Source organism: Ambystoma mexicanum, chromosome 5q, assembly GCF_040938575.1.
Source record: "Ambystoma mexicanum isolate Mex_15411 chromosome 5q, UKY_AmexF1_1, whole genome shotgun sequence".
NCBI classification, from domain to species: Eukaryota; Metazoa; Chordata; class Amphibia; order Caudata; family Ambystomatidae; genus Ambystoma; species Ambystoma mexicanum.
Genome location: NC_090933.1, coordinates 874480057 through 874505170, shown reverse-complemented (window position 1 = coordinate 874505170; position 25114 = coordinate 874480057). Strand labels below are relative to the sequence as shown.

General features: G+C 44.5%; 1 protein-coding gene across 4 annotated transcripts in view; it reads right to left on the bottom strand.

Annotated features, from left to right (window-relative positions):
* Positions 1 to 25114, bottom strand: part of CDH17 (cadherin 17) — a 440636-nt gene that overhangs the window by 182049 nt on the left and 233473 nt on the right. For all 4 annotated transcript variants that reach the window (XM_069621361.1, XM_069621360.1, XM_069621359.1 and 1 more), the window contains exon 7: positions 9294 to 9493. In XM_069621361.1, coding sequence (XP_069477462.1) covers positions 9294 to 9493 — 200 coding nt within the window. The remainder of the gene's footprint in view (positions 1 to 9293; positions 9494 to 25114) is intronic.

Sequence of the window (25114 nt, the reverse complement as noted above, 5' to 3'; positions counted from 1 at the left end):
CTCCCTCCTTTCTTACATCTCTATCTACATCCTTCCCATCCCCTTTTCTGTTTCACTCTTATCTCCCTAAAAAAGCCTATATCTCTTTTTATTCTTCACTTAATTCTATCCTTGTGTTTTCCTATCCTCTTATAGTTTTCGTACCCTCCTACAACCTCTCTAGCCTTTCCTTTCTCTGCAGATCTCCTCTTTCGCTCTTCCCTCCATCACACAAAATGCTGATGGGAGGAATCTCAACCCACTTCTGATAAACCTTTCCTGCCATCTCTTCATTCTTTCTATGATGCTGTCCTTGAAACTGCCAAATACGTTACTTCTAAGAGTTTACTAAAACTTGCTCTACTCATCCTCATCGACTCTTTCAACTTGTGGACAGCTTACTCTCAACTCCTTTCCCTGCCCTCTCCTCTCCCCTATTCCTTCTCAACCTACCTCTCCACCATATTCTCATACTCAGACATTATCCTCCTTTCTTCCTCTTTCTGATACTGACACATTGCCCTTTCATAATCTTCTCCTGATGACCCCTACCCTCTGCTATTATCCTTAAATTGTTTCCTTCACGTATCCCTTACTCCACCATGATTGTAAACTTTTCACTGCCCTCTGCTATATTTCTGCTATACACGTGACTCCCCGGTGGAGTAGCTTGGATACTTCGAATGTCTAGCTTCTCACCTTGATGGGCGATAACTGCGTCACATTTCTGAGCTTGTGGAAGCGAGGTAGGACCAGCCTTTCTCTGCATGGAATGTTATCTGTGCAGCAGGGCAGTCCCCTTCTCTTTTGGCCTGTGTCTAGGGCACTTAATATAAAAAAGGCATCCACTTTTTCCTCCTTTGGCCTTCCTCATCCCTGGGAACTGTTGAAGCTTCAGACTCTGCCCCTTTGGTCTTTCTTTTCTTTTGCTTGGAGGGAGATTTAGTGCACTCTTGGAACTCGGAGTGACATATTCTCGCAAAGGGGTTTACTCTGCCATATCTCCCAGACAGGGGTGTTGTGCTAGGTCTGGAAAAGAGCCGGGGCTATGCTAATGTCGGGACTGTTGGGACTGGGGGCTAGCTAGCCTTTTGGCTGTAGCTCCTGAGATTCTATCCTGGGCTACAACCAAAAGACCAGGGGCTATATCCCCTCTTAGCCCCCCCTAGCAACGCCGCTGCAAGGTATCCCTCTTCGCAGGGCAACTGACTGTGTAGGCAAGGCGCCCCCACAATAGCTGTATCCTTCTGGCTGCACCATGGAATAATTGTGCTTTGTTTCCATCCACCAGTGATGGCCTTTGGAGTCTCGTCCATTCCTGCCCAGCTTTAGAATTCTTGCCAGCAGTATGTCTCGTTCTCATAGACTCTGTTTCCGTAACTTTGCTGAGCGGCAACCCTGGATTATCTGTCCCCTCACTGTTTCGTCCTGACTCGTGACAGTGCAAGTGAATGCCAATTGTTTTAAACGCGCATCTAAGGCATAACATGTGTCTTCTTCTTTCTTGCTTGGCATTATGCAACATGGATCTTTCACAATCCACATTTAATGTGGGACTGAAATACTTGTCTGGCCACCTTCACTGCTTAGTAGTAGCCATATCTGGGTTTTAGCGGCTTAAATAATGTGTGAACAAAGTGGTTGGCCATATATATCAGCACCAATTGTTTTGGCTTATAGTCATCCTCCTGGAGCTCACAAAATACATTTCTAAGTGTTCTACCCCGAGTTTCCACCTGGAGACTTGAGCAGAAGGAGTCCCCAACACGCCAAACTCTGCCATAGGTGTCATGTTCCCTACATGCTTTGGTCTCATCTTGTCTCTGTTTACATCATCAGCCATTGTGGTTGGCAGGAAAGGAAACACTGTTCAGTGCACTTGCAAAACCTCACTGAGACAAGCACACACTGTGTATTTCAAAGTATTCCACACACAACAATCTATATCTGAAGTACGGCAAACAAGCACTCCACAGGCAGCTGCCACACAACCGCCACACGCAACATGCACAAAAGATCAGGAATCAACTTGAATCCTGAGATCAGGGTCTAGCAGGATGTCCATACATTGTACACAAGCCTTCTGAATGTTAAGGGCATTAATTGACACTCTCTGGAAGGATCTTCCTTAACAGATCTTTTTTGCCGCTGCAGCTAGGATCTGCACCAGAGATCAGAGTGGGCTTGTTCCAGCCTCTCGTCACCACTTTTTGAGAGGCTGTGCCACTCTCGAGCCTCTGGAGAGGAAATGAATAGGCTTGGAGCCCATCTCTGCATCTGAAATTACAGATTTACTCGGTTCCTTAGTTGAGGCTCCTCTGATGCATGCCCGCATCAGCGCCACCTTTATTCAATGTATGCGATGATGATAAACTCATTACCATATCCCACGTATCTGATACACTAGGCCACATGACTTGTGGATGTAACAGCCCCCACCATCTTTTGAGAAATAGTACCATCCAAATGTAACATAGGAAATCTATGTTAGGATTCTACCTTGTTTTGGACGTCAGTGGAAGGTGGTACCATCATTTTCCCTCTGGACTCAATGGCGACACAGCAAGCCTTTTTTCGTTCCAGATGGTGCCGGAATGTGCCTAAAGTAAACATGTTACCATTAAGCGTCCATCAGTCAAAGCTGTGAGGAGAAAACCGACAAAACCCCTTTAAGAGATACGGACTCAGAGCAAGGGGCTGGAGGTGGGAGGAGGGAGGAATGGGAGGGAAAACGAAGGGGAGTTTAGTTCATGTAGTAGGAGAATAAAGCAGATTGCAAGTTACACTGGCTCCCGTGTCGTATGTTGGAGAGCAAGGAGGACCACAATAACTGGCAACGATGCGCCTCTTTCCACGCGTTGCTGCAGCTGAGGAACCGCCGCCACACCAACAAAGGCAGCCGGACCAAGAAGGGAGCCGACGAGGAGAGCCGGCAGACCCGGGCCACGTGTGAGGAGGGACGCTCTGTATGAAGCAGGCAGGTGAAGAGGGACCGACCCACACACAGAAGGGCCCACGAGTGAGCAGGACGAGGCCCGCGCAGTGACGCTGCACCAGGGCGCCGAGGAACGAGCATGAGGCCGGCTCACTGGCGCAAGTGAGGAAGAGGCCAGGAGAAGGTGACCGCCGCGTCTCTGCGGTAAGGAGATCCACTGCAGAGCGGCACGGAAAGAGGGAGCGGAGGCTGGGGAGGCAAGACAAAACGTGTGAGGCCACGTGTGACCAACTATGGGCATATCAGCAGATGCCGCGCACGTATAAAACGTGGCAGCTGCATATGACACGTGGCTCAAAACAAAAAAAAAGGAAAAAAAGAAGAACACATAAAAACTGAAGGGACATAATACAGGAGGAGGAAGAGCACCAGATGTAAGTGATGAAACTCCCTGATAAGCAAGGGGGAGGTGTTGTGAGGAGAAAACCAACACAACCCCTTTAAGGGGGACGGATTCAGAGCAGGGGGCAGGAGGTAGGAAGAGGGAAGAAGGGGATGGTAAGTGAAGGACAGTTTAGTTTTTTGTAGTAGGAGAATAAAGGGTGCTGCAGGTTATACTGGCTCCTGTGTAGTATGTTGGGAGAGCAAGGAGGGCCGCAACAGTCATGATGTCATCTGGATGGTGGCCGAGGCATTGGACCACTCCAAATGCTGATAACAGCATAAAAGAAACTAAAACATGGTAAGCTGCATGTCGCAACTCTGCTGTACTCCTTTTTAGTTGCCATTACTCCGCTATCCATTTTGCTTACTTGCTCGTAGCTACCTGATCTTTTCTCGATCCTGGTTTCCCCCAGCTCCTTGCCTTTCTGCTGCTAACAGCACCGTTTTCTCTTTCTACGCCTTACCCGGTCCTGTCCCACTACGATTCCCGTGTACTTACTGCTTCCTGGTTGCCGAGGACTTCTGCACTTGTGTTTGCTTTAGAGTGCCAGTGTACACTGCACACTGTTATGGCTACTGATAACTTCAAGCTTTTCTGTCTGTGAGGACCCATTTCATTCATGCTGCATTTGGAACCACTGCACCTTGCTCGGTAGACATCTAGAAGGTTTTTCCCGGATTGGGTTTTCTCCTTGTTTGCGACTGTGCTCCTCAGGAACCTCCCAGCCCTCTTTATTATACTCAGAGCGGTGAGGTGGCTTCTCATGGAGACAAGCCTTACCTCTCCTTCTCTGCCTCCAAGAAGAACATCCATGTAAAGCCTGTTGCTGAGAATCTAAGATCATCAGGGGCACAGACCGCAACAGGTCAGAATGGTACTTGAAGTATTCATTTTGCAATTGAAAGTGTTAAGACACATTCTTCCCTTCAAACCACAGGAAAACAACTCAATGATAGCAGGCACTATAATCAGCGCCCGGCTTGATTATTGCAGCCTCCCACATGGGGACCTCTCTGCCAACCAAAAAAAAGGATGCAAAAAGTAAAAAACGCTGGAGGCTGTCTCATCATCAGACTGAGAAAATATGAATCAGTCACAAGCCACCAATGAAACAATCCACATTTTGCCCATTCTGGCTAGAATTTGCTTAAAAAAACATAAAGATTAATCCCCTTATTACCTCTGTGCAACGTCAAAAGATGGAAAGGCTCCCACAAAGACCGTGTTAGAAGCAAAGCATGGTCTGTGTGTCATCGGGACATGTAAAAAAGGTAGTGATTGTGAATAAGGGAAACCAAATGCCAAACATAAATAAGGGCAGTAGGGCGGAACAATGTGATAATCCACAAGTCAGGGAACAGGGTTGTGAAGTGAAGGGAAAAAGAAGAGCAGATTGGGTGTACCTAGGAAGGAAGGAACAAGTCCTGAGAGAACAATGCCACCTATGGAGTGTTCAATGGTGATGACATATCAAGGAGAAGGAAAACCAGAGCGGGGATAACACTGGCATCAGCTCCCAGAAAAAGGTCACCCAGGATGGCAACCAAGACAAAATATATTGCCATCCCAGGAAGGGACTCAGACAGGATTGAAGATCAGATGAGATTCAGTAATATTCCTGTTAACTGTGGCAACGTGGCCCTCCAACAGTACAGCCATGAGAAGAAAAAGGGAAATGGGTGAAAGTTGGCCACTGCTAGTAAGCAGGGAGCAAGAGGGAAGCTCGATTTAGCACTAGAAAGCTGTCATCTTAAATGGAACCCAAGACTGTTTCCCTAAAGCAAAGTGATGCTGCAAAACTGCAAACGGTGCTGATTCTTCCAAGCATGGGGCAGATGGCTCAGTAACAGGAAAATCAAAGACAAATGGAGAATGTCTCAAGTTTAAGTAACAAAAGCTCTTGAAAAATGCATGCACTTGTTTATGATTCCCACCTCTCATTCGATACCATGAGAAGGGTGCGTGGATGGGAGACCAACAATTATCTGCTCCATTAGGAAATAGCACCCCCAAAAATGTCATGGAATTTCACACATCTGCCAGGAACTTCCATATGAACTGACACAAAGGCTGGGTTTTAAATGCCCTTCAATCAACAGCAGGTCACACTAAAAGCTCATTCCCTGCAAGTTATGACCTGTGCATCCAAAGATAAGAAGGTACACATGTGTAAAAAATATAATTTGCTAACGCATTACAGAAATATCTTTTAAAATGACAAATGTCAAGTGGTAGAATGTTGCTATGTTCTCTGATGGGTATGTTGATGTGGTCTCTTTAATGTATAGCAAGTGAAGAAAATTGATCGTAATTTCATTCACAGTATTTTTAATGTAATGTTTTTTAAATTTCCCACCCAATGATGTACAAAGTTTATACAAACATGGTGAACATTGCATCATTTGTCATATTTTGGAATATACATGAAGGAAAAAGCAATGGTTCTGAATAGCACTCCATTAATGGCAGTTTTATATTTAGCTGATTTCAAGTTGACTGGGGTTTCAACTCAGAGCAAACTATTCCCTCCGCCCTGGGAAATTCCCTCCAGAGGAAGCTTACATAAATCAGTTAGAATACTTAATACTGGAGAATTGCAACGTTTGTAAAGATTAATATCTGCTGGTAAAAACATGTTCTTTTTTATAACCCAACTTTAATATCTTCTTGAATTTAGCAGATCACCCTTTGAACTCTGCCTAGAAATAAAAACTGGCCACCAGACTGATGCAGGAAAATAAAGCAGACCTGCCATCTCATTTACAATCAATCATTCACTCAATCCATGATATAGATGTGTTTATACAACTCATGTGCTGAAGCAGGAGGTGTTGTTCACATTACAATTTCAGGGCTTGAATCAAATATTACAGTATGCATTTAGCTTATAACATTGATACCATACCAGGTAAAAACATGGCACTGTGTGTGCTTTGAAGCTAAGAGTCGCCTCTTTGACACCAAATTCACATTCTCTGGAATTTGTAATAATAACATGATTAATATTCATACAAGTATGAGTAGCTATTGTACAAATTAATGTTGTATATGCAAATGTGTGTCTGCGAGGAGAAAAAAAATTTAGCATGTACAATTTTAAGAGCAAATATTGTTTGACCTTTTTTGGTCATAAATATAGAAATTATAATCATCCAATGAAGATTGGGGTGTGTATTCAATACTAGTGTAAGCAATGGTAAGATCGGGCAAATCACATAGTGTGGCATTATTATTACATAAGCATGGGAATATTTTACACTTTAAAAAGTGTGAATACAGAGGGAACATGGTTCTGAATCTTTTCTTATTAGTATATTTTAGCTACAAAATGTAACTTTTTAAACTTTATAAAACAATTATTCATAGACATCATTAAAACAAGAAAAGAAATACATTATTCCATAAAATACATTGATGTTTAAGAATCAATCCAAACCTGGTGGAAACTTATTACTAATTGTAATGTGAAAACTTCACTATGGAATCCTTTAATTAGCCTCTTGGATTAGACAGAAACTGACAATTATGGAAATTAAGAAACATTCCAGTTGGATCCATATAAAGATTTATCAACATGCCCAATTAAAGTAGGACCTAACCATTCAATTTGTTCCCTTAAAAAGACCACTAATGCTAATGATAATGATAGTTGGCGACAACTCGTGAGCCGTTGCCATAATGCTTCTGTACAAACCGCAACCCCAGAAGGAACACATTTCTCTAAATAAAAACAACGTCTTTGCATAAGGCTTAGAAAATCGAGGATCAAATGACATAGCGTTTCTGTTGTTCAGGTGGAAGATGAAAACATGGACTTCTAATCTATGAAGCAAATTAAAATGAAATCTTAGTAACCATTGCCTATGAGATGATGAAGGACATTTCATTAGATATGGCATTGGTGAATGTAAAATTAAGAGGTTCTCTATATGTTGTTTATATAATTTTAACCTACCTACATGATCTTGGTTCTTGATGTTATCGCATTCTTTGAGACACATTTTCACTAGACTCATGTTCTCTTGCAAATTGGAGCTTTGTACATTCCGAACTGCCAGTTCAAGACCACATGTTTGCTTAAATTCCACTAGACCCTTATCACTCTCTTGTGTTAGGATTTCGTTTAGAGCACTATACAAATGCCCCACTGAGGTGAAAGAATTGTTTATTTATCAAACAAGACAAATCCTGCATGCATAAGTTGTTTTTAAGTGAGCGAGTTATTTATTTATCCATTGTGAGAAACCCTGCTCGCAAGTGCCCCACTGAGGTGAAAGAAGTGTTTACTTATCAAATATGACCCATCTTGCTCGTATATACCTGTTATGAAGTGAAAGAGTTATCTATTTATCCATATGTGAAAAATCTATCTTGCAAATGCTCCCATTGAGATGCAAGTGTGGTTTATTTATCAAATGTGAAAAATCTTACTTGCAAACACTCCACATCCCTGTGAAACAGTTGGTTACTTACCATATGTGAAGGATGAGGTGCTAAGGTAAACCCATCAAAGGGATGACAGTTATGTAGTTCTCCAATGAGACTTATCTGACGCATAAGTGTTCACAGTGTTATATTGGTTTATTGGTTAATCCACTGTAACGGGTCTTGCCCTTCCCAGTAACCACACTGGGATAGTAAGAAAAAGGGACTATAACTATTGGAGGAAATATAAGAATGGATCCTAAATGTCTGTGCATCAACTGAAAATAGTATCAATCGGAGCACACCTATTTCACTAACAGTAAATGTAAGAATTTAGGAAAATCTTTCAATAGTTATGGGTGCTGGGGAGGAATACAGACCCTGACACTGGAGCCTGTGTTAAACATAAACCAAAAAAAAGTGTCTAAACCTAAAGACACTCACGTCCCCTGCACACCTTTTCAAAATGAAATAAATCAGTCAATATTTTCATAGAATTTCCACATTTATGTACAAGAATATCATAGCATAGCATAGAATATTACTGCATGTTTTGGGAAAGGTTGACAGTAAAGTGTTGTAGGTAAATGTTTAATGTACAAGTGGCTAATTAGTCATGAGGAGTTATATAAGGCACTTTTCACGAAGTTTGGTGATTTTACTGTATGTTTTGGGTGTGGAGGTGGTAACACATGGTTTATTTGTTTTTTGGTTTTACTTTTGGGTTGGTGGTTTTCATTATAGGTTGACTTGAATTTTTTGTTGCACTTAAGATAATTAGGTTGGTATTGAAGATTGCGTTTTCTTTTTAGTTTGAATGAGCTTGAGCTTGAAGTTGCATTTCAACTGCGAAATAATATTTCCCCTTTTGTTTCTTGCTGTTCTCTATGTTGGCTATATGTAAAGCCTAATATTCTCTGTCGTTTGAACAAAACAGATGTTTACAGTAATGTACGTTCTGCTATGATATTCTTGTACATAAATGTGGAAATTCTATGAAAATATTGACTGATTTATTTCATTTTGAAAGGTGTGCAGGGGACGGGAGTGTCTTTAAGTTTAGACACTTTTTCTTGGTTTGTGCATCAACTGAACCACAGTACACTTTGTAAATGGGCAACCCTAAGAGCATACCTGTTTGGTCTATTACTGAAATATAAATAAGGAGTTTTACTCTATTCAAAGTACCTGTGGCTGTGTCTGTTTATTTGAAGTAGGGCAACCTTAGGAAGGCTCGCCACCAAGGTTGGGATAAGCCTAGACAATTCCCACCTGGGTTCACATTCGCCCATGTGTGCTGTAAACTGGAATATCCCTGACTCAGGACTTGTCCAGGTTGCTGCTCTTTTCCCCCCACCCCTAGGGAGAACCACTTTACATATGCCATAAGACATAGACTGCGGCTTCACAGTGCACACACAAGCTTTCAACCCAAATTGAATTGTATAATGAACCATGAATCACTTGGCGCTCTGCAACCAGTGTTTGTTGTGCGTCATTTTGTATTACCTGTGTGATCTTGTATGGATGAACTAGAGTGGAATTCTCTGTGATTTCAACTGGAGCAGGTGTTTTCCACAGGCTCTCCGTCACATTGACGAAAACACTGGTCGTATCACTCAATGCATTTTCGGATAATCCTGCCAGATCCAATACCTCGATCATCAATTCAAAGTGCCGGTTTTTCTTAACATCAATCTCTAAAAATCCTAACAAAAAGAAGGGAAGAAGCAGGCGATACAGGGTCAGTTGAATGGCCCAGATACAGCTATAAGTTGTTAGCAACCGCATCGAACAAATGGACCATATAGTTAATTCTAAACAAACATAATGGGCATTTAATCTACTCAGAGAAATATTTTCATCAGGAGGTAAAAGTGTCACATCTAGGCAATAACTCTACTCACAAATCATCAGTTACCTTTTTGCGGTCCAGACCAGAGCCTTTTGCATATTACAAAAAGGGGCTAAGGCATTGATGCTAATCGGGGATAACTGAATGCTTAGGAGGTTATGCTATTGACATCTTGATCTGGATATCCCTGATGCCCAGACGATGAGTGCCGGCATTATGGTGTGGGAGCATCTGAAGCCTCGCTCAAGGACTGAAGCAAAGGTCAAATGTTGGCAGCTATGTGGTGCTGGTGCAGAGGCCTGCTTCCCCTATATAAGCCCACACCATCATTGGTATTCTGTTGTGTTGTCGGGTCTTTAGTCTATCGTTGCCCGTCCTTCTTCCCCTCCTCCTGTGTGTTCTCTTTGAGCTATGTAAAGGCATTGCGCTCCCGCCGAGCACGAAGGTTCTCCAACGCAGGAATTACTCGAATTACGGCGCATTTTAGAACATAGCGGATTGAAGACGCAGTGCTTACTAAACCCAGCATGCAGCAAAGTGGGAAAGACGGGTATTGGGTAGGCTCCCTTCACAAGCAAAAGACACACACTTGACATTGGAGCCTATGTAGTAGATCAATAAAGGAAACCAAAATAAAACTTCTAAAAGAAGGTGTGCTGCAATAGACATTCCAAAGCGCTACATTTAGATTTCCACAGAGTCTGGTGTTTTCATTTAAATGCAGCTGAAATAGTTTAAATCAATGTGTCTACCACTAATGTCATTCTGGGTGAACGCCAATTGATAAAGGCATTGGAGCTACCCAGTCTGAACGACAACACCTCATCAATCTGTACTATGTTTGTATCCCTGACTTAGACCATTTGCTCCCCACATGTATGTTTGCATTTAGTCCCCAGATACATATACAGATGTATTTAGTCACAAGTATTTGGTCATTTGATGGCAATCACTGGCAATGGGGTGAGTTTCCAGAAATGGATGGCAATCCCTAGAAATGGGAAGATTATCTGGACTTTTGATTGTGGTGATTCCGAGAAATCGTGTGACGACCTGAGCATTTGAAAGCAATCACTGGCAATGAAGTAAGACACTGGGCATTTGGTGGCAATCCCTATAGGTGGTGTGAGTTCCTGTTCAGCTGATGACAACCCCTGACAATGGGAAGAGTAGCTTGGCATCTGATGTCATTTCCTGGTAATCAGTCATTTACCTGTGCTGGTAAATGTGATGCCAGTCCGTGTCAGTCGCATGAATACCTCGGACAACTGATGCCTTTACCGAGTAATAACATGAGTAACTGGTGTTTTCATGACAACACCTGACAGTGATGTCAGTAACTGGACATAGCACGACAATCTCTGGCAATAATGTCAGCATGCAGCAATATGATAGCAAACCTGGCAATAGTGTGGGTAACTGGGCATTTTAGGGTAAGACATTGCAATGGTGTCAGTAGCTGGAATTCTAAATAAAATAATACACGCTCATATAATTGAAATGATGCTCAATCCATCAAAAGGGATTTCATTCCTAAATCTATACCTGCGCATGTTACTTGCACAGAGCCTCTTCTTCTTAGCAGTTTAGTGCAACATACATACACATGTATACACTCACACTTATTTGGCAATCACCAACCTGGCACCCTGAGTTTCTGTGCGGAATGGGGGCCGGGGGCATGCTCAATTCAACAGCTTTTTCTGTAAGAAACAGGCCTTCCAGAAAGATGGACTTGGTTTTTTTAAGTACACATCTGTGGATGACATTCCTATTTTTTAAATTATCATGGAGCAGTTTCCATTAAACCTGATGGGCGCCCCCTGCCGTTCACCCACCGAAGAATGTAGCCCTGGCTGGAGTTCGTGAAGAAGTGGCATTTGTCACACTACCATCCCGTTCCCTGCACTTTTTGGACATCTGCTGTCTGCACTTACCCTTGCACTTACCACCTGCTGGCCACACATTGTTTGATCCCATGTACAGCACTGCCCCCCTCCCCGGGCAATTTTCCCCTTCCCCCCTGCCAAGCACTTGCGTGCTCTCAATGTGACTTGGCGTAGTAAGCTCGTTGTCTCTGTCCTCCCTCTGTTCCCCCTCCCTTGCCTCATCGCGCCTTGAAACACTTGTGTATAGGCGCGTTATGAATTCCAAATCATATCATATCATTTGCAGATAATTCCAATAAGTCTCTTTTTGACTTTCAAAAAGAGGCAGCATTTAAACAATTATAAGTTTAGAAACAAATGTGCAATACCGCAAATAAAAAATGCATGTCACTTTTCACATAGCATATATCACTATTCATGCAGCATAAATAAAGTTCTATTTCAGAAGCATAGCTTATAGATCCCTGTCTAAAGTAATAAAAAAAACAGCAGCCCGTGATCTGTGGATGGTTTTTCCACTTTTTTAATGGCATGGCACGCTGAAAAACAACGGGTCGGAAGATTGCCCAGAGCAATGCCAGTGGATATGATTAATTCAAAACCTTCTAGTCATCACTCATCCGTTTTGCAAAACTCCCCACGAGTGGGAACCTTCAGTTCACTGATGATCTGCAGGTTTTAGCATGTCTGGGGTTGCTTGTGGCCTCATACAGAGGGGATGTAACCTAGTCGTTGGAGCTGGACTGCCCTTTTCCGGGTGGGACCAAGTTTGACTTTCAAATGGTATTTCCCCTTCTGTAATTGCATGGCAGGGTAAAAAACGATGATGTGGTGGGTGGCCCAGGATCATTCAAAACTTTCCAGGCATCACTCTTCAGTATTGCCAAAGCCGCCTAGAATGGAAAGGGTCTGGCTAGACATGGGCCCTGAGCTTGCAGTGTCTTATGACCCAAGATACACCTCACCTATGACACCCAGTGAGGCTGACACAACTCTGGGGTTGCTCGTGATCACTTGCAGGACGGATGGGATTTACCAGCGTGTGCTGGACTACCCCTTTTGGTGTGGGTTCCAACCTGATTTGGATACAGTTTTCCCATTCTGTAATGTCATGGCAGGCTAAGAAACAACGGTCTTTAGGGTTTCCCAGAGCAAAGTCAGTGGTAATGATTAATTCAATACCTCTAGCCGTTATTATTAAGCCTTGTACAATGTATAGGTACACCACACCCTCCCTTAATGACAGCAACCTCACCTGATGTGAGCAGGGGCCAACTCTGCAAATGGCTTGATGCTGCCTCCACTCTTCTCTGGTCCTGTTAAGTAACAGAAGCTGCCAGAACTGGCACAGCTGGACCTCTGGGATGCAGGGCATTCTTCTCCCAGGAGTCGCCCGGAATGCATCTGTTTTCTGGTTGACCTTTACAGACTGAGGTCTTCTCTGGCATCTCTAGGCCCACTGTCTCCCTCTATTTATCTGGGAGCCATGGGTCTCCGGTCCTCAGCAGCAGGCAAGCTCCTAGTTTCACCAGCAGATGCCCCCTCTGTTCGTATAGGTAGTCGGGGTAAGGTCTTCTTGATTTGCAATGCTTACTCCTAGGAAAGAAGGCTTTGTCAAACTCCAACAGTAACCAGTCGAGTGGGCGTTTCCCATCCTAGTCATTCTCCCTCCTTTTCAGCAATTCCCAGGATGCTTTGACTCTCGGAGATGTCACTGGGTGGGAGATGTAGAGGATGCTGGGAGTTGCACGATGCTGGAAATGGTTGTCACTGCCCCAAACGTCGCCGTCTGCCTAAGCACTGCCAGTTTCATGGCCCTCTAAGAAAAAGAGTAGCCCGCTGCCAATTCCTAATCCCTGCCCAAGTCACCCTCTTCTGTCTGGGCTCCAAGAGTCGGTTTGGCTTTAGGCCAGTCTTTGTAAGTGTCCTCTTTACACAAAGATGCATTTTGAAAACTGTCACTTGGTAGCACAGATGGCCTTCCTGGGCTGGGCACATGTCGGCTAGTAACAGTTGTGTTAGAGGGGCTTGTACTAGGCTATTGCTCATTAGCAATTGGTGAATGGCCAGTTTGGTAAATACATTTATATCAAAACAAGCATGGCTAGAACTGTGTTTCTATTCATACCACAACGTTCTGCAATGTCAAAAGCTCCTATTATCCAATACATAGAATTGCAGTGCATTTCCACCAGGTTTAGATGGAACATTGGCATTATAAATGGGGTCTTGACATGAGGCGTTGCTATTTGCATTACACCTTCACTTCTGCAGCATGGTCTTGGTATGACTTTGGGAATAGCAGTCTTCCTGTTCAATACTATACTTCTCCTGGACAGTAGCCTTTGGTACTCACAAGTCAGAGGTACTAACAGACATCTGTATAATAATAAACCATCTCCCCAATGCCAATTGGCTTTTAAAGGAAGATATAAAAGGGAAATGGCTGCACAGTTTCCCATGCACACATTGCAAGCTGAATGCAACTGTCTTTCTGGATGGTTTCTATTTTACCCTCCAACTACTGGTTTGTCTTTGGACTATACACAGCAGAAGTATACAATTATCCATGACATCAATGCCAGTAATGTAGGTACTCACTTCAGGTGCCTGAAGCCCGCCCAGGTGCTATCACAGACAGCACTTGTTCACTAGAGAGCATATGTGGAAAGTGGGATTGTTTAGAAAAACGCAACTCCTGAAAAATCCACCATTTTTTGTTCTTACAATTTAGAAACATCCCAGGAGAGTAACCCTGCAGTTGGCATCCAGTCACAAACAAAGAACCCTGGACTGGGCTTTTAAGAGCCCTAAGGCCGCACAGTGCATAATTCAGACTCCCCGGGATATGGTGGCGTAGAACTTTGCAGTAAGAAAAGAAAATGTTGAGCCATTAAATGTACATGTTACAGCAGTATGGAAAGATATATACTAAACACAGAGAGGCACTCATTGTTCAAGTCCCTGAAGGGTTCAAACAGGTGTAAAACCTGGCTTTAAAGGGTGCACCAGGTCTAGCCCCTGTCATCATTTAGGCAGGCAGAGCAAGGGCACAGGCTGGAATTAACACTTCCACCTGCCCCTTATGTCCTGCTTCTCAAAGCCAAATAGTTCTCCGCCAGCATGTTGTTTCACGTTAATGGGAAACCATTGCAAAGGCTTCCTGCAAGTCTAAATTGCAGGAGGCGTTTACTCTTGTTGCGCTGCAAAGTGAAGAAAACTCATTAACCTGTTTTCACCATGGTTAACAATTCTTTTTGCACACTGTAGTCCACATGACCAAATTTGCACAGCTGGGCCCAGACCCCACGGAGGTGCAAACGCAGGTGGTCCGCTCTGTGCAATTTGCCGTTTCTTGAAAAGGCGGCCCAGAGGGCTCCTATTCTCATATCCTTGTTGTCCTCCCCGGTATGAACACGTGATATTACAGAGTGAGTTGCTTCATTTATGCAGCATCTGTCTTGGGGAGACTGAGCCTCTGAAGATTAGATATCAGAAAATGAAAATGATGTGTCCTTCAGCTAAATTAAAATGAAGGCTGACATCCTACGTGCTATGCCCTTTTAACTGCATCCTTTTTTGATTTATGTTGGTACATATGAAAAAATGCACAAATGTAAACTTTTAGTTGGGAGCACGAAATCACTATGGCCTGGTTATTCTGAGAAATCCACAACATCCAGGATAGAACGGATGGCAAAGGGCAGCTCTGCTGTGGAAATGAACACACAGACATCCACAGCCTTTGACACAAAAATCTGTTATTATCCCTCAATGACCTCAATCCTTTTCCCTTAGCAAACAATCCAATTTGTTAAATGGCAAAGAGAAAAGGATATAACAGATTACTGGAAGCAAGGCCGGCTCCAAAAGCAGGAATAGAAAAATGCCTGGCAGCCGGGGTTACGGAAGCCCATTCCATTATAGTACCTACTGCCTGTTTGTAATGCTTCTCTGCCACCCCATTCTCATCATTGAAAATGATTGATTGGCACTGCCTTCGTGTGGGTGGCAATCCAGTATTGCTTAATCGTTAGTGGATTATCTGTTAAATTTTCGGTGTGTAGTGCAAACTCCTGCTTAGGAAGCCGGTCGCTTCAACAACCGAACAAAGTAAGCCATGCCGGCCAGATGGGGGCCATTATGTAAGACTCTGCAGAGTCTGAAGGATGTGCAGCACTAATTCTCCTCAATCTGTCTGCAGCCTTTGACACGGTTAACCACTCAATCCTCCTTGACCGCCTACACTCCCTAGGAATCTGTGGCACTGCTCTCAAGTGGATCGCCCTTCTCCTCAGCAACAGGAAACAAATAAACCTACTTTCCCTTTTGTGTCAGCTGCTCGTTGGGTGAACACTGACGTACCACACTAGCATGCCTACCTGCTCTCCTGTTCAACCTCTATATGACCACCCTTCCTGGAATCATCTGCATACACAACATCTCATACTACAACTACGCTGACGATACCGAAATCGTCCTAAGAATTCCCAAACCAGACACCAACTCCCATCCCAACCTTGAAGCCTGTCTTTGTGATATTGTTCGATGGATAACAATAAACCACGTCCTCTTGAACATGCTAAAACTGAAATCATGGTGGCCGGCAATAGTGCCCTCCTACCTCATCTGCTCCCATGACCCCCGTCCCTCGGACCACCACCCCTCTGACACAGTAAAAAACCAAGGCTGCCCTTTGGACTCAGGCCTAACGCTCCACCGTCAGATCAACAACGTGTCAAATGCTGTCACTACCACCTCAAACTTCTCAGATGCATCTTTCCATACCTCTCCTTCCCGAACAGACTTGCCACAGTTATGTCTATTGTGATGTTGACATATAATAAACAAAAAAATCAGGATGACGAGATCCAGACCAAGTTCTGTGTGTGTGTGTTTATTCGCATTAACACAGAAAGTTTTAAGTAATCAAGACAATTTATTTTACAGATCTTTCGATAAGCACGAAAGGTACAATGTGGACGGACAAGGTTTAGTGATGAAAAGTGATAACACATATGTGTGTACACCGCGAAACTGCAGAGGTCAAAACTTCAATCAAAGACACATTTCCCACAGTTAGAAGGGGTAACAACCCTAGTAGGCAGGGAAAGGTGTGCTCTCAGACTTGCATCAGTCCAAGGCATGATTAACACATGGTGCACACAACACAATTTACATGAAACGTACACAAGGGGGGTGGAGTTGTGACACAGGGATCGACATGGGGTGTGTTTCGGCCAAAAAAGAGGCTAGAATGGCGCCTGTCTTTGTGCTGGCCTTCGTCAGGAGATGCACCTATGGCGGTGCTGTCCGTAGTGTCTGTGAAAAAAAACATACTGGTGAGGATCTCGAGAGTTTATTTACTAAGTACTGACTAGTATTTAATACGGGCCAAGTGGTGCCAGAGAGGTGCACCATGTGGTGTCTCTTGAGAACAGCGTACCTGCTATTGTGGTAGCAGGAGGCTGTTATGAGGATCATCCAAGAATAATGCAGGATTGACGGTGCATGAATGGCACTTGTTCTGTCGGCTGTCTCGGTGGACGGGCCGATTCGTCTCAGGGTCCCGTGCAGCTGGTGTAGGCCGGGATTGGTCCTAAATCTGCGAAACGACATAAAACGCGGGTAATGAAAACCCGGCTGTGTGTAAAGGATAAAAACCCAATGGGTGAAGGTGGTCCGAAAAAGGGCTCTAACCCCACTGGTGTGGTGGTGGTGCGGTGTTCGAGGCTCCATGAGCAAGATACCTGGGCGGTGTGCTCCTGGGTATGCCGAGGTGAGTGATGGTCGGCTAGGCAACATGACTAAGGTGGCCCTAAGATGACAGAGGTGCTTATTGTAAATAGACATCTGTCCAGGTGAAAGCTATGCCGGGCACGGGATAGTTGGTCGTGGGCTGCGTGTCGGTGCCCGGAGTGGGAATTATCATGAAAGTGGAGACAGCGTTAAGTATCGCTGTCGCAGGGGTGCGGTGAAGAGCTGGAGTAGGTAACTTACCGCAGTGAGCTCGCAGGTGCTGCGCTACGTCGTACCAGGACCTCTGGACGCCGTGGTTGGTGTGAGGAAGACAGAGTAGTGGTGCCTTATTAGCTAAGCTGGGCCTGACAGGGACCAATCCAAACTGGCGGAGGGCCTGGACGCGGGGGCCAATCGCGAGGGGCTGGTCGAGTGGGTCACGATCGCGTGGTGTGGTGGGAAATGTAGTTCCCTAGTGCCACCAGACTGGCGGCACAGCATGGAGTGATGCAGTGACAGGGACGGGTCATGTTCTATAAATGGAAAGAGGTGTTTGGTTAGAAATGTTTCCAATTGACAGTTATCTTCGGGCTGTTTCGTACTGTGTCCAATTAGTGTACTCATTTTTGCTCGAGTCTAGTCGAGTGGGTCACGATCACGTGGTGTAGTGGGAAATGTAGTTCCCTAGTACCACCAAGATGGCGGCACAGCATGGAGTGATGCAGTGACAGGGACGGGTCATGTTCTATAGGTGGAAAGAGGTGTTTAGTTAGAAATGTTTCCATTCGACAGTTATGTTCAGGCCGTTTCGTACTGTGTCCAATTTGTGTACCCATTTCTGCTCGAGTCTAGTGAGAGCCAAATTGATATCGCCACCCCGGCGTTGTGGCTGGAGTTGTTGGACCACCGTCCAGAACAACTGATCATGGGTGTGTTTTGCCTTGGCGAAATGTTCAACTAGTGGCTTGTCTTCGACTTGGTTTTTGATACAAGACCTGTGTTCGTTAATCCTTTGTTTGATGGGTCTGATGGTTTTGCCAATGTAGACCAGTTGACAGGGGCACTTGATGGCGTAGATAATGAATCTACTTTCGCAGTTCGTAAAGCTGTTCAATTTCCAAGTGAGATTATTGTGGACAAAAGTTTTGCTGTTTTTGGTGAAGCGACATGCGACACATTGTCCACAACTGAAGTGTCCCACCACGGGTGGGAGATTCCACAAGGTGGAGGTGGGTCTGTTTGGTTCCAGGAAGGTGTGTACCAGTGTGTCTCTGAGGTTTTTGTTTTTCTTGAAAGCGAATAGAGGTTTTTTGGCTAGGCTCCCATCATTTTTGATCAGATGCCAATGTTTATTGATGGTGTTCTTTATGAGATTGCTGATTGGGTTATATGTGGTAACACAGACAACCCTGTTGATGGGATCTTTTTCTCTCGTGGTGAGGCAGACCGAGCGATCCGTATTGGCTGCTCTTTTCTTGGCGCTCCTGATGGATTTTCTAGGGTAGCCCCTTTCTCCGAGACGTTTTTGTAGTTGTTGCGCATGGTATTTGAATTTTTCTGTGTCGGAGCAGTTCCTGCGGATGCGCAGGAATTGGCCGTACGGGAGATTGTACTTCAATCCTTGAGGGTGGTAGCTCGAGAAGTGAAGCAGAGTGTTTCTGTCCGTGGGTTTTCTAAAGAGTTCCGTTTTCAATTTCTCTCCGGATCTATAGATGTGAAGATCTAGAAAGTTGATGGATTGGTAGTCCCACTCGATGGTAAACTTAATGTGGTTGTTGCGTGCGTTGATCCATTGGTGGAAGGCTAAAAGTGTGTCTTTGCTTCCTTCCCAGATTAGTAGTACGTCGTCAATGTAACGGCGCCAGATCTTGATGTGTGTTCTGTATGGGTTGTCGTTGTGCCCATACAGAACACACACCAATGAACTGCTCCGACACAGAAAAATTCAAATACCATGCGCAACAAATGATGGGAGCCTAGCCAAAAAACCTCTATTCGCTTTCAAGAAAAACAAAAACAAAAACAAAAACAAAAACCTCAGAGACACACTGGTACACACCTTCCTGGAACCAAACAGACCCACCTCCACCTTGTGGAATCTCCCACCCGTGGTGGGACACTTCAGTTGTGGACAATGTGTCGCATGTCGCTTCACCAAAAACAGCAAAACTTTTGTCCACAATAATCTCACTTGGAAATTGAACAGCTTTACGAACTGCGAAAGTAGATTCATTATCTACGCCATCAAGTGCCCCTGTCAACTGGTCTACATTGGCAAAACCATCAGACCCATCAAACAAAGGATTAACGAACACAGGTCTTGTATCAAAAACCAAGTCGAAGACAAGCCACTAGTTGAACATTTCGCCAAGGCAAAACACACCCATGATCAGTTGTTCTGGACGGTGGTCCAACAACTCCAGCCACAACGCCGGGGTGGCGATATCAATTTGGCTCTCACTAGACTCGAGCAGAAATGGGTACACAAATTGGACACAGTACGAAACGGCCTGAACATAACTGTCGAATGGAAACATTTCTAACTAAACACCTCTTTCCACCTATAGAACATGACCCGTCCCTGTCACTGCATCACTCCATGCTGTGCCGCCATCTTGGTGGTACTAGGGAACTACATTTCCCACTACACCACGTGATCGTGACCCACTCGACTAGACTCGAGCAAAAATGAGTACACTAATTGGACACAGTACGAAACAGCCCGAAGATAACTGTCGATTGGAAACATTTCTAACCAAACACCTCTTTCCATTTATAGAACATGACCCGTCCCTGTCACTGCATCACTCCATGCTGTGCCGCCAGTCTGGTGGCACTAGGGAACTACATTTCCCACCACACCACGCGATCGTGACCCACTCGACCAGCCCCTCGCGATTGGCCCCCGCGTCCAGGCCCTCCGCCAGTTTGGATTGGTCCCTGTCAGGCCCAGCTTAGCTAATAAGGCACCACTACTCTGTCTTCCTCACACCAACCACGGCGTCCAGAGGTCCTGGTACGACGTAGCGCAGCACCTGCGAGCTCACTGCGGTAAGTTACCTACTCCAGCTCTTCACCGCACCCCTGCGACAGCGATACTTAACGCTGTCTCCACTTTCATGATAATTCCCACTCCGGGCACCGACACGCAGCCCACAACCAACTATCCCGTGCCCGGCATAGCTTTCACCTGGACAGATGTCTATTTACAATAAGCACCTCTGTCATTTTAGGGCCACCTTAGTCATGTTGCCTAGCCGACCATCACTCACCTCGGCATACCCAGGAGCACACCGCCCAGGTATCTTGCTCATGGAGCCTCGAACACTGCACCACCACCACACCAGTGGGGTTAGAGCCCTTTTTCGGACCACCTTCACCCATTGGGTTTTTATCCTTTACACACAGCCGGGTTTTCATTACCCGCGTTTTATGTCGTTTCGCAGATTTAGGACCAATCCCGGCCTACACCAGCTGCACGGGACCCTGAGACGAATCGGCCCGTCCACCGAGACAGCCGACAGAACAAGTGCCATTCATGCACCGTCAATCCTGCATTATTCATGGATGATCCTCATAACAGCCTCCTGCTACCACAATAGCAGGTACGCTGTTCTCAAGAGACACCACATGGTGCACCTCTCTGGCACCACTTGGCCCGTATTAAATACTAGTCAGTACTTAGTAAATAAACTCTCGAGATCCTCACCAGTATGTTTTTTTTCACAGACACTACGGACAGCACCGCCATAGGTGCATCTCCTGACGAAGGCCAGCACAAAGACAGGCGCCATTCTAGCCTCTTTTTTGGCCGAAACACACCCCGTGTCGATCCCTGTGTCACAACTCCACCCCCCTTGTGTACGTTTCATGTAAATTGTGTTGTGTGCACCATGTGTTAATCATGCCTTGGACTGATGCAAGTCTGAGAGCACACCTTTCCCTGCCTACTAGGGTTGTTACCCCTTCCAACTGTGGGAAATGTGTCTTTGATTGAAGTTTTGACCTCTGCAGTTTCGAGGTCTACACACATATGTGTTATCACTTTTCATCACTAAACCTTGTCCGTCCACATTGTACCTTTCGTGCTTATCGAAAGATCTGTAAAATAAATTGTCTTGATTACTTAAAACTTTCTGTGTTAATGCGAATAAACACACACACACAGAACTTGGTCTGGATCTCGTCATCCTGATTTTTTTGTTTATTATATGTTTACCCACCTGGGTAAATCAGGACCCCGCCAGGTGCCCTACCATTTATATTCTATTGTGATGTTGAGACTGGACTATGTTAACTCCCTATACCTAGGAACCCCAGCATACCTACTCAACAAACACCAAAGAGTCCAAAACGCTTCTGCAAAATTGCTCCTTGCCATGGGTCCAAGAGACCACATCTCACCAACTCTCCGAACCCTCCACTGGCTCCCTGTCAGACGAAGGGTCACCTTCAAGACCCTATGCATCACTCACCGAGCAGTACACAAGACTGGCCCATTAAACCTACAAGAAAAGATAAAACCATACCTCCCATCTCGCACCCTAAATCAAGCAATGTCCTCCTTCTAGTAATTCTAACCTCTAACTCTGTCAGGATCGGAGGATCCACCTTCTATACCTTGGCCTCAACTCTGTGGAACTCTCTCCCCCGCATATTCAACACACCCAAGACTATATGATGTTCGGCAAAGCTCTAAAAATGTGTCTCTTTCCGTAATACCAACCACGAGTGTCTGAAGCGATTGAACTGTAGAAACCGATGAGTCATTGCTAAATGAGATTCCGAGCAATATTGCCACTGTATACGCTTATTGATTCACTACAAGCGACCCACACTTGAAATCGGGAATATCGATCTCTTTAGATCATAACTACATCCAAACACCCCCCTCTGCATATCACTATGCTTACTCTCTGCTCTACACCATCACACAATTAGAGTGCAGCTACACCCCTTGAACAATTCAGCCTAGCTGCTCACATACGAACACCACCCCATACACAACTCATCACTCTATAATGAAACGCAGATATATCCCATGCGAAACCAGCCTTGCTGCTCACATAAGCATCCTTCAGGCCTAACACAGGCAGAACCCAGTCTGCATGTGCACCCGTCAGACTGCACACATTCAACTGATATCAATACCACCACATCTAATGCTAGGATGCAACTACCATCAGGCAATTACATCAGCTGCACACATAACTGGTGCACCCTTGCACCCTACGACACCTTACTCTCTCTACTGACCTGGACTACGGTCCCCGAGGGCGTACAACCTACCAGCGCTTTGAGGTAATACCAATGATGTATAGAGCGCTATATAAATGCCAAATAACATAACATAACATAATGCTTTGGGGACTAGGGTGAGAGATTGCATTCCACCCGTATAAGCGTGAGATCTCCCACTGACCCTGTCCAGGGATGTTTGCAGTGACTACCAGGGCCTTCCTTTACTCAGCCTGTGATTTAGGGCACTTGAAAAGGGCCTTTATTAACCAAATCTCCTCTAAGCGCTCATTATTTATTGAAGATCTTGTAAAAGGCACAACAAAAAATACATTCCTGCGAGGTGCTGAAATGAGCAAACTTGATCAATAATGAGAGAGAAGAGAGAGAAAGTGGGACAGTCTAGGCTTGACGGATGTAGATGGGAAGAGTGTCAATCGGGCCACCAATTTTATTTATTTATTTAATAGTTTTTTTATAACACGCCTAATACCATACCTGAGTTTGGTTTCTAAGCGTGGATCCTGGAATCAAATCTCTGTTGCTCTGCGTCGACTTGCTTCCAAGACCAGCACGTTGCCCCTGTGCTATCCTCCGTGCACAATAAAAACATTATGTCCCCTCGGCCATGATATGTGTATGTGGGAATCTTTAGCAAATGTTTTGTGGAATGGAGGTCTCTGGGAGGGTGGAAATATTGGATTCTGCTAGGAAGGATATGTGGGTGCAGTGCATTTGAAAGTCAGGTACAGCAGTGGAGCTTTATGGAGAGTCGGGCTAGCCTGGGCAGAGTACCACAGTCTCCAAAAAACTGCCCCCAAGCCGTGGCTCTCTCCGTCCCCCGCTAATAAGCATCTGCGGATTTAAGCGCAGCTCAGGAGACAAGCAGTAACACCAACCAATCAATTTAAAAGCTGTGAAAGGAATACATCTTGGGAAATGAGAAGTTATCCTCTGCTCAAACAGGTCAGCCAAAGCATCACACCCAGAACTGAAGCTGTCCTCATTTGTATATATGATTTGTGGTTTGCAGACAAAAATCTCTGATCATTCTTGTTTTGCCAAAATGCTCTTTGATTTTTTTAAATTTATTTAAAATTGTAAAATAAAATGCTCTTTGCTGTAATGCAAAGCAGGCAGGAACCCACATTGGTGCAATTTGTCCCTCTGCCCTTCTCATTGGGGATCTAATTACAAAATGAGGGTGATTTAATGACTGGATTAATAGTTAAATGTTGAATGAGAGTATGTTTATTTACACCCAGCAATTTATTTGCAAACAGAGCCAAAGTGACTCATTTTCAGCATGATCTACAATATACAATATGGATTCAAACAGACCACCCAAGACCATGTTGAGTGACCTACAATTATGAGTTTCTTTCAAACCTGGTGGTGCACATGTTTTAACTTTTTTTTATTTTTATTTTTTATTTGTGTGCGTTCCAAATGGAACTTTACAAAAGAGTGTGTGTGAGGATTTACTCATTTGCTTCCGAAGATCCGTGAAGCGTCATCCCAGCATTTTCATGGTTTGTTGGAGGATCTTCACTAGTGCTGTTTGCCAAGTTGTTCTATCTCCTCCGATCATTCTGTGCCACCATTGATCGTTGTCCAGCTGACCGTCGATCCGAAAATGGTTAAGGTAGGCAATTCTTATCGAATGGTGTTTCGGGCAGGATAGGAGCAAATGGCGGATCGTTTCGTTTCCTGCGCCACAAAGGCGACACTTACTTGTGTCCAAGATGCCTCGTATTTGCTGAATTTCATTAGTTTCCAGTAGGTTCAGTCTTGCCCTGAGAAGCTAATTCCGGGCTGGTCTACTAGGGAATTATTTTATGTATCTCTGAAGCTCATTGAGTTCGCACAATGTTTACAATAGGTGGGCTAAAAGTTTGTTTGAGGCTGCTTCATCTTGGATTAACGACCAATCAAGCTTTTTCAGTTTCTGAGTCACTCTGACCGGGTTTGTCATTAGGTCATCTTCCGTGCAGGCGACGGAGGTCAGTAGAGATTTGTTGTCATTCTTCCAACTTGTTAGCATTTTGACCGTGTCGGCTTGTATTTCCTTGCCTAGCAATGTGCACATTTCTTGTCCACTTTGAATGATACATTTACGGTAGAGAAGAACTGAGTTGATGTTTATTGTTCCTAGTAAGGACAGAAGGCTGATTTCTCGCCTTATCGCAGGCATTGGGGTAGATTTTGGTAAGGACAAAACTTTCCTCCAAAAATGGCCTTCAAGCCTTGGCCAGACTTTTTTTTGGTATAAAGGGCATTGCCTTAGCCCCATATGTGATGGAAGGGACCACTTTCATCTTATAGAATTCATTGCTGGTATGGTCGAAAATCTACCGAATTTTAGGTCGATTGCTTTGCCTTGAGCTGCCAGCTGTTTGATTTTTGTTTTCAGGGTTTCTTGCATTGCGATTTCTTGTTTAGAGCTGTCGATGGTTACACCGAGGTATTTAAACTCTTTTATTTTTTCTGTCTCAGTCTCTTCTAGATACCATTTGTATTTTTTGGATCTTTTTGGACGAACTCCAGGACCATTATTTTTGTTTTTTCTTTATTGATTTTTAGGTTGTTTTGTGCAGTGTAGTGGTATA